Consider the following 15,099-nt stretch of genomic DNA (forward strand, 5'->3'; position numbering starts at 1 on the left):
GCACCTACATCACCAAGGTTTTATAGCTGTAGCTTCGGACCCGCCACAATTAACCCCCCTGACAGTCAAGCTAGCCGCGCCCCAGGACGGGGTGACGCCACCATCATTTCCCTGCCGGGATGCGGTCTGGTAACTGCTTCTTGGCCGGTTCCGCTACCCATGTGGTCGCCCAGGGCAACCATAAGGTCGACGCGAAAGATCAAAGTAAATGGGTAACCAATGCCTGGGCCGAGGCTGGCAAAGGTCTAATTAATCATTTGGAGGTTCAAATCTAAAAACGATACTTAAAAAAAGTAATTACCGGCAGATTCGCGTCCGGGGGAGGGGCGGTACTTCCGGGTCACGTGTGCTGGCGCCTTGACCTTCCTCGCAGCTCGGCCATTTTGTCCCAGTCAGTCCAGAGGCTGCGGCTGCAGAGAAAGCACCTGAGGAAGAGCAGCGAAGATGCTATCCGTGCGCGTCGCTGCGGCCGTGGCCCGCGCCCTCCCTCGGCGGGCCGGGCTGGTGAGCGCGGGGTCCCGGCGGCAGGGAGGGGGCTCGGCGGCAGTAGGTGGTGATGCACGGGCTCGGCCGCTCTTTCTGCGCGGAGGCTGAGGGGCTGTGTTGGGCCTCGCCATCTTGCTCCGCTGGCCACTCGGGCTGTCCTGGGCTGGCGGCGGAAGGGCCCTTTGGTCGCCCCGTGCGGGAGGGTTCCGAGTGCTGCAGGGGAGACAGTGACCTTCGTGTTATCCAGAGATGGCGCCTCCGGAGGATTCCAGTCTTTGTCTGAGAGAGGCCTTGAGTGAAGGTCAGGACTGGGGCGCTAGTTTTACGAGGCCTGCTGCGAAACGGCGAGGTTCGGTCCCGCTGCTTCTCCGGGACTTCCTCGTTGAAGGTCAGAGCACTGTTGTCAGGCCTGGTTGAAGCGAGCTTGGGGAGCCTGACATTGTATTGAAGGTCAGCAGGCCCCAGGCTTCCACCTTTTCGCCGAGGTCGGTTCAGAGGACATCAATAAGTGAAGGTGGCTTTCTGAATGCTTCAGTAGGCGGTCTCTTAGTGCTGAATAGTGAAACGATCAAGAAAACACCGTCCAGGTGCAAATACGCATTTCACTGCGGCCGATACCTTGACAGCAGAGGAGCTGGCTTCTTCTAAATTGTCCTAGTCAGGCAGATTTTCCTTTGAGGTGCTTTGACGTGTTTTAAGATTCCTTGAGGAATCGTTAGTGTTTGAGAAATCAAGTAAAATAAAGTAGAACATAGGTTGGAAAAAACCTGTGGAGGTCAGTGCCCTTCATTACTAATATCACTTGGAGTTACGGAAATAACTTTTAGGTCCTGTGTAAACACTTTTACTTGTTCTTTCATTTTAAGAGTAATCTCAGTTTGGGAGGTGAAATAAATATATTGGTCATTTTACTACCTTAACAACCTTTGGTACCGTTTTGGATTTCTCAAAAAAAAAAAAAAGCGTTTTTCATGATTTTCATCCAGGTCCTATAGAAGGGAGTGTCTTCGGAATTGACATTGACCAACCACAGTGTTTCAACTTGAAGGAAGAGGGGTCCAGATTACTGCAAGCTTTGTTGACATTCGTTGGCATTTTTTTTTTAAAAAGTGCATGTGCCATATCTCTTAGTTTCTAATCAAACTCTAACATTTACAGGCTTTTTATTTTTAAGGTTGAAATAGAAAATCTATTGAGATTTGCCCCTTTTAGGAAGCAGTTTATCAAATTGAGAATTTCCACAACTCAATTGAAATATATCTAAAGTCAAAATAATATTATCTGATGCCTTTAAAAAGAAAGATATTTTGTTAGCTGTTGCTTTTTAAAATATGCTCTGCTTTTTTTAGCATATTTATTGTGTACCAGGAGCTGCATAATAAATTTTCACATAGATCAAAAGTGCTTTCTCAGGTGGTTAATATTTATGCTGATAATTTGATCAGGCCAAGCCTGCGTTTGTTTAAGCTTGCTAGTTTTATAAAGACTTTTTTAAAAATTAAATTAAAAAAAAAATCTTTGCACTAGGTCTCCAAAAATGCTTTGGGGTCATCCTTCATTGCTGTAAGGAACCTCCATGCCTCTAACTCTCGTCTTCAGAAGACTGGTAAGTTGTTAATTCTGTGTCTACACCACACTTACTACCTTGCGATTAAGTGAAAAATGAAGTTACGTAGGTTACATACCTATTGTGGATGTTTTGGGTTTTTTCCATTAGTTAGTGTTTTCTTTCAATTTTAGTTACTATGGAATCTCAGATTCTTAACCCATAATGAGCCATTTAGCCCTGTCTTGGTAGGTTCTCTTGTTCTAGTGAAATGAACTATAATTATGTATTTCTCTTTTGATGTTAGTACAGGTTCTTTTTTTTCTCATAATGAATGCTCCTTTGGTGGAAACAAAGTATATGTCAGGTGGTGGGCACCGTTTCTGATCTATGAATATTTTCCTCTCCTAAAAAACACTGAAAAAAAGCAGGTAATTTTTACCTCTATGTTTTTCAAAGACAGTAATTGGTAAGCTATACCTGGCAGTCTGAATTTGCACATTGTAAATGCAATAGAGAGGTGAGGAGGTAAGCTTAGGAAGATGCTGTAGGTTGGGGAATTTCTTTTGATATGTGCATTAGGGCTTTTGAAATAAAGTTAGGTATCTCCCACATGCTGAGATGAAGAATAGTACCTGCATCCTTTTAAAGGAAAAGTTACAGGTTTTCCTCACTATTTGAAAGTGGAACATTCTAATGAAACCTTTCCTTAGCTGAAATGGCTAAAGTGTGAAGAAGCGATTACCCTTTTTTGTAAAAGTGAAATGGCATAAATGGAACTTTCAAAAAGAGGGGGATACCTGTACTTACACTTTGTTAAACAGTTGCCTTTTTTTTTTGGCTGCGAGGCGGGAACTTAGTTCCAAGACCAGGGATTGAGCCTGCGCCTTCAGCAGTGAAAGCACAGAGTCCTAACCACTGGATCACCAGAGAACTCCCAAAGAGTTGCTTTTTAAAATACACTGCATTTTAAAAATATGCTTTTTATAGAGTTTAGTTTGAGTTATATTCAAATTTTAACATAAATACAGATTTCCTAGAGATTAAACCAAAGAATTACAAGATAGGAAATGTTTATTTTAAGAGTATTGCTTAATTTGATTAGCTCCTTATCTGGTTTACATTTGTCTCGTGAAGTTTTCTCTCAGTCACTTGGATTCATTTTCATAGTGGTAGGTATCAAGCTTTTTTGAATAGAATGTTGGACATTATGTTTTAGAATGCAATTTGATTATTATGATCACAACTCTAGTTTATACATTGTTAGGGAAATGAGTTTTGAAAAGGTCTTTGGCCCAGGCTCTTTTTGTAATGGAATTGTCCTCTCTTAATAGGCACTGCTGAGGTGTCCTCTATTCTTGAAGAGCGTATTCTTGGAGCTGATACCTCTGTTGACCTTGAAGAGACTGGGCGTGTTTTAAGTATTGGTGATGGTATTGCCCGTGTACATGGGCTGAGAAATGTTCAAGCAGAAGAAATGGTAGAGTTTTCTTCAGGTTTAAAGGTGAATTATAAAATGAGATTTTGATGTTTTAACATTGGTGTCTCCTCAGTTATTCATTTAGTAATTCAGAGATTGTGTAAGATTTTTTTTTTTAACTTTGAATCTGAATCTGCTTCAGTTTTTGTTTGTCATTATTATAGATTGTGAAAAAAATAAATTTTTTGTTAATCAAACTTTTTACCCTAGGGACTGATTTACACATAAGTTGTAAACATTAGCATTGAAATATAAAACTGAGTAAATCTTCACCCAGATTTTGAGAAGTTCAAGTCTGTTTGTAGCTGTTAAGATCATCCTATACGAAAGCATTTGATAATTTTAATTAAATTCATTTCCGGTGAAAAGTTGAAAGCCACTGACTTTGTATTTCTAGTAAGAGTGGATCTGTTGTTGAAAAGTGAGCTAGTGATGTAGCTATCAAGCTCTCTAATGATACAAGTCTACTTTTTTCTATTAGATTGAGCCTAGTTGGGAAGTAAGGTGAGAAAAGTTGTAGGAGTCACGGGTTCTCTGATGAAAGCAGAGCATGATATCCAGGTGGACCAGGGGCAGTAGAATTATCCACTAATCACACAGGGGGAAAGATCTTCTTGGTCTGCTTGGTAGTGTCCAGTGTGGAAAAAGAGCCTGTTGGTATGCAAGACTAATTATGGAGCCGAAAGTTTTATCAGTAGCTCTCAGACCTTGGCTAAGAATTTAACCTCTCATCTATAGTGTATATAACTTTGAGAGGTTAGGCTGAAATAGATGAACTGAATTTCCTTTTAGCTTTTTTTTTGGCTGTGTTGGGTCTTCGTTGCTGCACATCACATGGGCTTTCTCTAGTTGTGGCGAGCAGGGGCTACTCTTCATTGCGGTGCACTGCCTTCTTATTGCAGTGGCTTCTCTTGTTACAGAGCACAGGCTCTAGCTGCGTGGGCTCAGTAGTTGTGACTCGCAGGCTCAGTAGTTATGGCGCACAGGCTTAGTTGCTCCGCGGCATGTGGGATCTTCCCGGACCAGGGCTCAAACCCGTGTCCCCTGCACTGGCAGACGGATTCCTAACCACTGCGCCACCAGGGAAGTCCCAACAGGGCAATTATTAATTTAAATTTTAAATAGTCACATGTGATTAGTGACTACTCTGTTGAACATCAGATATTCAGACTAAAGATTTTGTACCTGTGATGATATTCCATGATATTCCTCTGTATTTAGTGTAAGTAATTCTCCAGAGCTTCATTTATTGACCAGAGTCAGTTCCTGGACTAGCCTTTTTGCTTTGGTTGTGATTTAGGGACTTAAAGTCTTAGCATTTTGAAATATGATTGTAATGATGAGAGATGACCCAGCACTGTCATATTATATAGATTTGTTCTTGATTAAGTAGCTTTTAATTTAACTTTTTACTAACCTGATGGGTACAGGTTCTGACTAGATAGTTTTTTAAAATTGTTCATGGAGTTCTCACAAATGTGAATCAAGCATGTCTTAAAATTCCCAGTTGACCTTGATCGCTTTATTTCATACTGGCACCCAGTTCAAAAACCATAGTCAAAGGAAATGCAGTAGAAAAAGCTTAAACTGTTCAATTTCTTTGCTTCTTTTAGTTCTTAGAGGATGTGATAAGGTGCTTCTTAGGCTTATAATTCTAACCTGTAATTATTCAATGGAACATGTTGCTGTTTTAGAAGTCTTAACTAAGGAAGATTTTTCATTGGAAAAATACTCATGAGTAAACCAGATCTGAAAAGTCAATATTACTCTTTCCCTCTATTTTCATATGTAGTGTAAGTATATGGGAAGAAGTGCCACTCAGGCTTCATGGGTATTCAATTGTGTCTTTTGTATAGGGTATGTCTCTGAACTTGGAACCTGACAATGTTGGTGTTGTTGTGTTTGGAAATGATAAACTAATTAAGGAAGGAGATATTGTGAAGAGAACTGGGGCTATTGTGGATGTTCCAGTCGGCGAGGAGCTGTTGGGTCGTGTAGTAGATGCCCTTGGTAATGCCATTGATGGAAAGGTAGGTTTAACATTTATTAGATGTGGTTGTAGCTTCTAACAAAGAGCCAAACTGATTGGTCTGGGGTTTCTTTTTATCATTTAACAGGGTCCAATTGGTTCCAAGACCCGAAGGCGAGTTGGTCTGAAAGCCCCTGGGATCATTCCTCGAATCTCTGTGCGGGAACCAATGCAGACTGGCATTAAGGCTGTGGACAGCTTAGTGCCGATTGGTCGCGGTCAACGTGAGCTGATTATTGGTGACCGACAGACTGGGTAAAGACTTGATAGCTTGTTGAAAAGTTCTAACTAAAATTTGCTCTGTGGAAAGATTACTTTTAGGCTTGGAATGGTAAATACTTTGGATATCCAGGAGAGAGTAGAATATGATGTGAGGAGGAAGAGGAAGAGGAGTGAAATTTAAGTTGGGGGATCCTTTGAAGTGTTTAGTAATATTTATGTTTATTTTCTCTTTTTAAAGCAAAACGTCAATTGCTATTGACACAATCATTAACCAGAAACGATTCAATGATGGAACTGATGAAAAGAAGAAGCTATACTGTATCTACGTTGCTATTGGTCAGAAGAGATCCACTGTTGCCCAGTTAGTGAAGAGACTTACAGATGCAGGTATTAAGGAACTGTAGTCTCGTTATCTGGGATGCTGCTAATCTTAGGATAGCTTATGCTTAATGTAGGCTGATTTTAATTACTCCTTAATGACCTGAAGTTTCTAATATAAATCAATACAAAAGTAATATGTAAAAAACTAGTATAAAACAGCAGCTAACTTTTAAGGTTCTGTCAGTTTCTTTAAAGTAGAAGCTATTTGGATAATTTTAATAGTAAGTCACAGTAGTAAAGCACTTAGATAATTTTTATTCTAGTCTCTAATCTAAAATCACAGTATTGATAACCATATAAAACTTAAAATTTATTTTCTTCTCAGACGCCATGAAGTACACCATTGTGGTTTCAGCTACTGCTTCGGATGCTGCCCCACTTCAGTACCTGGCTCCTTATTCTGGATGTTCTATGGGAGAATATTTTAGGGATAATGGCAAACATGCTTTGATCATTTATGACGACTTATCCAAACAGGTCAAATGAAATGTATTTTTAGACTCTGTATGTTGGTGCCCCAGTGGTAGTTGACAAATGTAGCTTCTGTCTAATAGGTGAACTTCACAACCCTTTTCTATACCATAGGCTGTTGCTTACCGTCAGATGTCTCTGCTGCTCCGCCGACCCCCTGGTCGTGAGGCCTATCCTGGTGATGTGTTCTACCTACACTCCCGTCTGCTAGAGAGAGCAGCCAAAATGAACGATGCTTTTGGTGGTGGCTCCTTGACTGCTTTACCAGTCATAGAGACACAGGCTGGTGATGTGTCTGCTTACATTCCAACGAATGTCATTTCCATCACTGACGGACAGGTATTGATTTTATGATTAAATAAGTGTGAAAGCTTTGGATGATTTGAAGGCATTGGTTGAGATTAGTAGTTTTGAACTAATTTGTTAAATGCTTTTTAGTTTTCATTATGGAAACTCTCAAACGTGAAGAGAATAGTATAATGAAACCCCACATATCCCACCCATTTATCAATTCGTGGTATAGTGTACTTCATTCTTGCTTTCTTTTTACCCACTATTCTCTTCCCTGTATAATTTTGAAGCAAATCCTGGAGAAATCACACTTCACCTGTATAAGATTCAATATAAATATGATACCTGTTCTTTTCGCATCTCACTCACATTTCCTAATCTCAGCAATAGAATATTCAGGTTGATTGGGTTGTGAAAGATTTGAGGAGCTCTTTACCATGAGAAGATATTTAGCATTCTTCCTGGCTTCAGCTACAATGACTTAATTTTGAAAATAGTTGATTTCTTAAGGCCTGCTAATAAGCGTGAGTATTTTCCTTACATTGTAGATTTTCTTGGAAACAGAATTGTTCTACAAAGGTATCCGTCCTGCCATTAACGTTGGTTTGTCTGTATCCCGTGTTGGATCTGCTGCCCAAACCAGGGCCATGAAACAGGTAATTCGCATCACTTTGTCATTAGGTTAAAAATCAAAGTGTATGGTGGTCTGTGTCATTGAGGTAAGTATTTTTGTATTGTGTGAATTAACCATTTCTGTATTTCAGGTGGCAGGTACCATGAAACTGGAATTGGCTCAGTATCGTGAGGTTGCTGCTTTTGCCCAATTTGGTTCTGACCTCGATGCTGCCACTCAACAGCTCTTGAGTCGTGGTGTGCGTTTGACTGAGTTGCTGAAGCAAGGACAGTATGGTGAGTTGTACTTTTCCATTTGGTCAAGTTCCTACTATGTGTTAGGACCTGGGAATATCACATAGCTCCTTATAAGAATATGTGCTGTTAGTCTTTGATCAGAGATATTGTCTTTTGAATGTGATTGATACCTGTGTTACTTAATTAAAGTACAGTCCTTATCATTTGAATTTAAATGTGAGGAAAGGTGTACTAATACCCTTCTTTTGGGAGTTAAGACATAGTAGATTCCATTCCTCCCCACCATCGCCCTCTTGGCTATATGATTGTGGAATTTGGCAGATTTAAAAGAATGTTAGTGTCGGGAATTCCCTGGCAGTCCAGTGGTTAGGACTCTGCCAAGGGCCTGGGTTCGATCCCTGATCAGGGAACTAAGGTCCTGCAAGCTTTGTGGGTGCGGCCTAAAAAAAAAAATTAAAAAAAAAAAAAGAATGTTAATGTGTACTACCTTGCTATAAAATTTCAGCAAGTTATTTATACCCAAAAGAATATAAATGCTGCTGGATGATATACAGTGCTCATGGAATATGCTCAGAGGTTACACTTCAAGGCTTACCATCATGAGGAAAAAACTGATGCAGGGCGGGGAGGTGGGAAGGAGTACTGATGTGGAGTTTCCACTTGTGAAAGTAGGCGATCTGTAGACACGTGTTAATAATTTGTGGAAAAAGTAAGTTTCTCTGACTTTGGAAACATGGCATTTATTTGTTGAGCAACTCACTTACTTGTTTTCAGCTCCCATGGCTATTGAAGAGCAAGTGGCTGTTATCTACGCTGGTGTCAGGGGGTATCTTGATAAGCTGGAGCCCAGCAAGATCACAAAGTTTGAGAATGCTTTCTTGTCTCATGTTATCAGCCAACATCAAACCCTGTTGGGCAAAATCAGGTATGAACACAACTGATGTCTTCTCTTTTGTAAGCTTTAAAATGTAAAGTCTTGTTAAAATTCTTTTGAATTCTGTAATTAAGCTAGTCATTGAATTTTTATCCAGGTCAGAACTGATCTGCTTTTGTTTTCAAAATAGGGCTGATGGAAAGATCTCAGAAGAGTCAGATGCAAAGATGAAAGAGGTTGTAACAAACTTCTTGGCTGGGTTTGAAGCTTAAACTCCTATGGATTCACGTCAAATGCCAGATTTGGTTTTGTCATTGTTTCTTCTTGTTGCATTTATAAAAGGATTATTCCAATACTTCAGATGTACAGTAATCACATTAAAATAAAGGTTCCATATTGGCTTGGTGGCTTTCTATAGATTCTTTTTGCGGTACGCGGGCCTCTCACTGCTGTGGCCTCTCCCGTTGCGGAGCACAGGCTCCGGACGCGCAGGCCCAGCAGCCATGGCTCACGGGCCCAGCCGCTCCGCGGCATGTGGGATCCTCCTGGACCGGGGCACGAACCCATGTCCCCTGCATCGGCAGGTGGACTCAACCACTGCGCCACCAGGGAAGCCCTATAGATTCTTTAAAAAGAATGGAGATTATACTTAGAGGAATTGGTAAACATGTTTCTTAGCTTTTTTTTACTTGATTATTATAAAGTTAGCAGGCCCACATAATATTCGAGACAGTTCTTTGTAAGATTCTAGAGTGCTTTGTGATTGATTAAAGAGAAATTCACTAACTGGATATATGTGGCAAAGTTCATATTTGATAATGTTGAAAAGTCTGATTGACTTCTCTTCCCAGAAGACTAATTTGCATAAAGAGGTACTATAGGCAGGAAAAGAACAGGGCAACTAAAATTGTCAAGGAAATAAAAAGCTAAGTGAAGAGTGAAAGATTAGGACAAAAATTGAGAAAGGAGGTATCAGTAAAATTGTGAACATGTCAATATTTTCTCATTGTGTGCTTTAACGTACCTTTTATAAGCTGCAGTTCTTAAGTGATCAAGTTTTCATGGTTAGTATTTTTGGTCTTATTTAGGAAATTTTTACAGTCAGAAAGATAACTGTATTTTCTACTAAGAGTTCTAAAGATTTGCTTTGTCATCTGAGCTTAATTCAGTATTAGAGTTCTCCAGAGAAATTAAACATAGCTGTATGGAGAGATTATGGGATTGGCAGGTTTGAAAGGGTAGATGGGCAGGTTGAAGACCCAGGGAACAGTTGCATCTGGGGGTAGAATTCCTTCTTCCATGGTGGACCTCAGGTTTTTCAACTGGATGAGACCCACCCACGTGGAGAGTAATCTGCTTTACTCAAAAGTCTATTGCTTTTTAAGTGTTAATCATCTAAAAAAAATACCTTCCCATGGGACTTCTCTGGCCGTCCAGTGGTTAAGATTCTGTGCTTCCAATGCAGGAGGAGCAGGTTCGATCCCTGGTTGGGGGGGGAACTGAGATCCCATGTGCTGAGTGGCACGTGGCCAAAAAAGAAAACCTTCACGGTAATGTCTAAACTGGTGTTTGACCAAAAACTGGATACCATAGCCCAGCCGAGTTGACATAAAAGATTGACCATCATCATCCATTTGGAGTTGTATTTTCGTGTAGAGGTCAGAAGTCTTTTTTTTTTTCTTTTCCATATGTATATCCAGTTTTTTCAGCTCCATTTATTAAATGGTTCTTCCCCACTTAAACTGCCATATGTGTGTTGTATTTAAATTTCACCCATGCCTGTGACTTTCTGGGCTCTATTCATTTTTAAATTAACACAGGCATATAATTTAATGAATCAAAAACTCAAGACAGGGCTGTTGATGAAAAATGGCAATCTCTTGCTTGTCTACCCCCAACTTTCTGCTCTCTTAAAGCAGCTAACTTCATTTATTTCTTTTGTCAGTTACCTCCATATTGCAGTTTTTATTATGCCGCTTTTATATTATATGTGTGATCTATTGATCTCACCAAATAAGAATTTTTCATGTGGACACTCACATTACCCACCCTACCATAATCCTCTGTCATTACAATATAAACAGATTATGATTTGAGATAAAGAAATTTTGCTTATGTGACTTATTTATGAGCTGATGAAAGCCAAAATGTTTATGTTCTTCTCAGTCTCGGTAGGCTCTCTGTATAAATAGAAGTACTAGTTTAATTTGTCTAATGATAGATGATACTGATACTAAAAGCAGATGTGCCCTATGAAAAGTTTGGTGAGTCTGGTCATTTAGATTTTAGTTTCTACTGTCAATAAGCTGTATGAACTTGGTAAGTCGTTTAAGTTTTTGTTCATGTAAATAAAGAGTTGTGCTAGAACATGCCAAGAATTCTAAGCTGTATGGCCCTTTCCCTGATTTTACTGAGCTAAAGCCTAGCCCATTCTATTGCAGCAGTGAACCAGGAGCAACAAATTCTAAGATTCAAATGTATTTTTTTTTAACCACTCAGAGACTAATGTGATGGGGCACTTCACCTGGCTGTTCTGAACAGGCAGGCCTGAATACTCTGATTAATGGCCTTCCTGTGCGGCAGCCAAATGGCCTATCATAAAATGGTTTTTGTACAGCTTATAGAGGAATGGTGAACGTCTGAAAAGGTACTTGAGCTTTGAAATTTGAGGTTTTATGGCTTTCAGATATGTATTTCAAGGTCTCTTGATAATAAAGTCTGTAATTCTAGAAATATTAAGATAGGCATATTTTTTATAAATTTTAAAATTTGTTTTTGGTTGCGTTGGGTCTTCGTTGTGGTGTGCAGGCTTCTCGTTGCGGTGGCTTCTCTTGTGGAGCAGGGGCTCTAGGTGCATGGACTTCAGTAGTTGGTGCGCGGGCTCAGTAGTTGTGACTTGTGGGCTTTAGAGCGCAGGCTCAGTAGTTGTGGTACAGGGGTGCTTAGTTGCTCCGTGGCATGTGGGATCTTCCTGGACCAGGGCTCAAACCCATGTCATCTGCATTGGCAGGCGGATTCTTAACTGCTGCGCCACCAGGGAAGCCCAAGATAGGCATATTTTAAATAGTGCTTAGTTTATTGAGCATCAACTATGAGATGAACACTAAAGAAAGGTACAAAGTGAGCAAGGCAGAAGGGTTAGGGAGCAGGACAAAAGACATTTAATATAATGATGACTTTGTAAACACTGTGCAGCTACTACCTAGAAATACAAATAACATGCAGTAAGTAACCAGTACAAAATGCCATTTGAATTAAAAATGACTACCTACTGGTAGAGCTGGAAAAGAGCTTGTATTGGCGTTTGGCCAGAGGAAGACTTTAAAATTTTATCTATTTATTTTTGGCTGCATTGGGTCTTCGTTGCTGTGTGCGGGCTTTCTCTAGTTGTGGTGAGTGGGGGCTACTCTTCGTCGTGGTGCATGGACTTCTTGCGGTGGCTTCTGTTGTGGAGCACGGGCTGTAGGCATGTGGGCTCAGCAATTGTGGTTTGTGGGCCTAGGGTGTAGGCTCAGTAGTTGTGGTGCATGGGCCCAGTTGCTCCACGGCATGTGGGATCTTCCCAGACCAGGGATCCAACCCGTGTCCCCTGCATTGGCAGGTGGATTCTTAACCACTATGCCACCAGGGAAGCCCACGTTTTTTAGTGGGTTGAAGTATAGTTGATACAATATTGTGTTAGTTTCAGGTATACAGCAGAGTGATTCAATTTTTTTTTCAGATTTTTCCATTATAGGTTTTTAAAAGATACTGAATATAGTTTCCTATGCTATACAGTAAATCCTTGTTTATATACAGTAGTATATATCTGTTAATCCCATACTAATTAATTATCCTCCCTTTCCCCTTTGGTAGGCGTAAGTTTGTTCTGTGAGTCTGTTTTGTAAATAAACTGATTTGTGTTATTTTTTAGATTCCACATATAAGTGATGATCATATAATATGTCTTTTTCTGACTTAGTATTTTTTTTTAATTTATTTTATTTTTTATTTTTGGCTGCGTTGGGTCTTTGTTGCTGCGCGCACGCTTTCTCTAGTTGCGGCGAGCTGGGGCTACTCTGTGGTGGTGCACGGGCTTCTCATTGCAGTGGCTTCTCGTTGCGGAGCAGGGGCTCTAGGTGCCTGGGCTTCAGTAGCAGCATGCGGGCACAATAGTTGTGGCTCACGGGCTCTAGAGCGCAGGCTCAGTAGTTGGTGGTGCATGGGCTTAGTTGTTCCTCGGCATGTGGGATCTTCCTGGACCAGGGCTTGAACCTGTGTCCCCTGATTGGCAGGTGGATTCTTAACCACTGCGCCACCAGGGAAGTCCCCTCTTTACTTTCTTTTTAAATTATGAAGACCTAAGAAAAGTTGAAAAAAAAATAGTACAATTAACACCCATTTACTCTTTATCCATATATACCAGTTGTTAATATTTTGATGCATTTGCTTTATTCATTCATTACTTCGTTTATTCATTTTTCTGGTGAACCATTTGAGAGTAAGTTGCAGGCATCCTGACAGTTTGGACACTCGAGCTAAAACATTTCAGCATCTATATCCTAAGAATAAAGATACTCATCTTTATAACCACAATACCACTATTACACCTAAGAAAACAAACATTGATACACTAATATGCAGTCCTTAATAAAATTTCCCTAATTATCTCCCCAGCATCTTTCACCTTTCACTGAATGGTTTTGGGATCTGTTGATTCTTGCCTGAAATAGTTACAACATTGGGAGTTGTAAAGTGGTGGTTTTATAATTCTTTTCTACATTGACTAGCTGGCATTTTCTCAAGGAAAGCATTCCATCTCATATCAGTATGAACCAGAGATTGCAAAATCAGCAATGGGAAGATGCTCCTGGAGTAATGTATGGAGGAAACCAGGTGTAAGCTTTCTAGTCCTCTCCCCGTCCAAGGGTTTTATTGGGGCTAGTCACATGGGTACCTTCTGCCTAGCATGTACTAAAATTCCAGACTCCTGGAAGGAAACAGGTATTCAGCATAAGTCACATTGTACAAACAGTTTAGGCACAAAATTTTTATATCTGTGTTGGAACTGAATACCAGTCAGGTTCCTAGATGCTAGTCAAGGGCTCATCTCGCAAGCAGGCTTTTCTCAGGATAGCAGCAGTCCCAGGCCTGCCTCTTCACACAGGCATCTTTAAAACAATAATTATCAGCAAGACCAACCTGCAATATTGACCTCACTTGTGCTCTCCAGGGGTCCTGCATTTAGCCAGTTAAAACAAATCCTGTTAGCCATAAAGATGTATTTTAGAAAGGTGGTTTATACAAGTTTCTGTCTGAACCTATTTTATTTGGCCAAGGTATCAACTCGAGCCCAGCACAGCTCTGGCCCCTGAACTGGAGCTGGCCTGAATGCCTTTCTGAGCTGAGGCAGCATCATGATAGTACAGGAGTATGGTATATTGTCACAACTAAGGAACCAATATTGATACATCATAATTGACTAAAGTTCATCCTTTGTTCAGATTTCCTTAGGTGTTTTGTTTTTTACTCTCCCCCCCCCACACACACCATGAATTTCTTTAGTTTTTACTTAATGTCCTTTTTCTGTTCCAGTTTCACATCCAGGATACTACATTGGTCATCATGCCTCCTTAGGTTCCTCTGGGCTGTGAGTTTCTTAGATTTCCTTGTTTGTAATGACCTTGAAAGTTTTGAGGGATAGTAATTGGGTATTTTATAGAATGTCTTTCACTTTGATATTTTCCTCATGATTAGACTAGGGTTATAGGTTTTTAGGTGAAAGACCACAGAGGTAGATTACCAGTCTTATCACCTGATGTCAGGGGTACATACTGTCAATGTGAGTTATGACTGTTCATGTTAATCTTGATCACCTGCCTGAGGTTTTGTTTATCAGGCTTCTCCACTGTAAGGTTACTCTCCCCCCACCTCCTTCCATATTGTATTCTTTGGGAGGAAGTGACTATTCATAGCTTCCACTGAAGGGATGGGAAGTTTTACTCACCTCCTTGAAGGTGGAGCATCAACATAAATTATTTGGAATTATGCACAGAAGATTTATATATCCTTTATGTATTCAGTCACCTATTTATATCAGTACGAATTCCTGGTTAATTATTTTATACTTTGGGTTATAATGCAGTATTACATTACTTTTGTTCAAATTGTTCCAGCTTTGGCCATTGTGGCCTCTTTCAGTTGGCTCTGGTGCCCCTTTGTAATGCCCTCAATTGTGTATGTGTACATGTGGGCTTTCTGGTACTGCAAAATGCTCCATGCTTACCTTATATTGTATATTTCCTGCCCCAGCCCTAGAAACAGTCCTGGTATTTTGGTTTTAGTTTTACAAGTTTATATATATATATATACACACACACATATATATAAAAGCATACACACACACATACATGTATGTATACACATACTGGATATGAGTTCATTGTAGGATAAATGTATTAGAAATTTCA

The 15,099-nt window shown here is 40.2% G+C and overlaps 1 protein-coding gene across 3 annotated transcripts; it reads left to right on the forward strand.

Annotated features, from left to right (window-relative positions):
* The first annotated feature begins 356 nt into the window (after positions 1-356).
* Positions 357-9,049, forward strand: ATP5F1A (ATP synthase F1 subunit alpha). 3 transcript variants are annotated; one of them, XM_065890353.1, is made up of 13 exons: positions 397-504; positions 2,014-2,092; positions 3,367-3,377; positions 3,491-3,536; positions 5,369-5,542; positions 5,630-5,796; positions 6,002-6,150; positions 6,470-6,621; positions 6,730-6,954; positions 7,455-7,562; positions 7,671-7,815; positions 8,551-8,701; positions 8,841-9,049. In XM_065890353.1, exons 2-13 carry the CDS (start codon positions 2,063-2,065, stop codon positions 8,920-8,922), a joined length of 1,440 nt encoding a protein of 479 aa, XP_065746425.1. In that variant the 5' UTR covers positions 397-504; positions 2,014-2,062; the 3' UTR covers positions 8,923-9,049. The 3 variants fall into 3 exon arrangements, with proteins under 3 accessions (XP_065746423.1, XP_065746425.1, XP_065746424.1); XM_065890351.1 differs by having other exon boundaries at positions 357-504; positions 3,367-3,536; XM_065890352.1 differs by having other exon boundaries at positions 445-504; positions 3,367-3,536; positions 5,369-5,476; positions 8,841-8,922.
* The last annotated feature ends 6,050 nt before the right edge of the window (positions 9,050-15,099 follow it).

The sequence above is a fragment of the Phocoena phocoena genome, chromosome 13 (assembly GCF_963924675.1).
Source record: "Phocoena phocoena chromosome 13, mPhoPho1.1, whole genome shotgun sequence".
Taxonomy (NCBI): domain Eukaryota; kingdom Metazoa; phylum Chordata; class Mammalia; order Artiodactyla; family Phocoenidae; genus Phocoena; species Phocoena phocoena.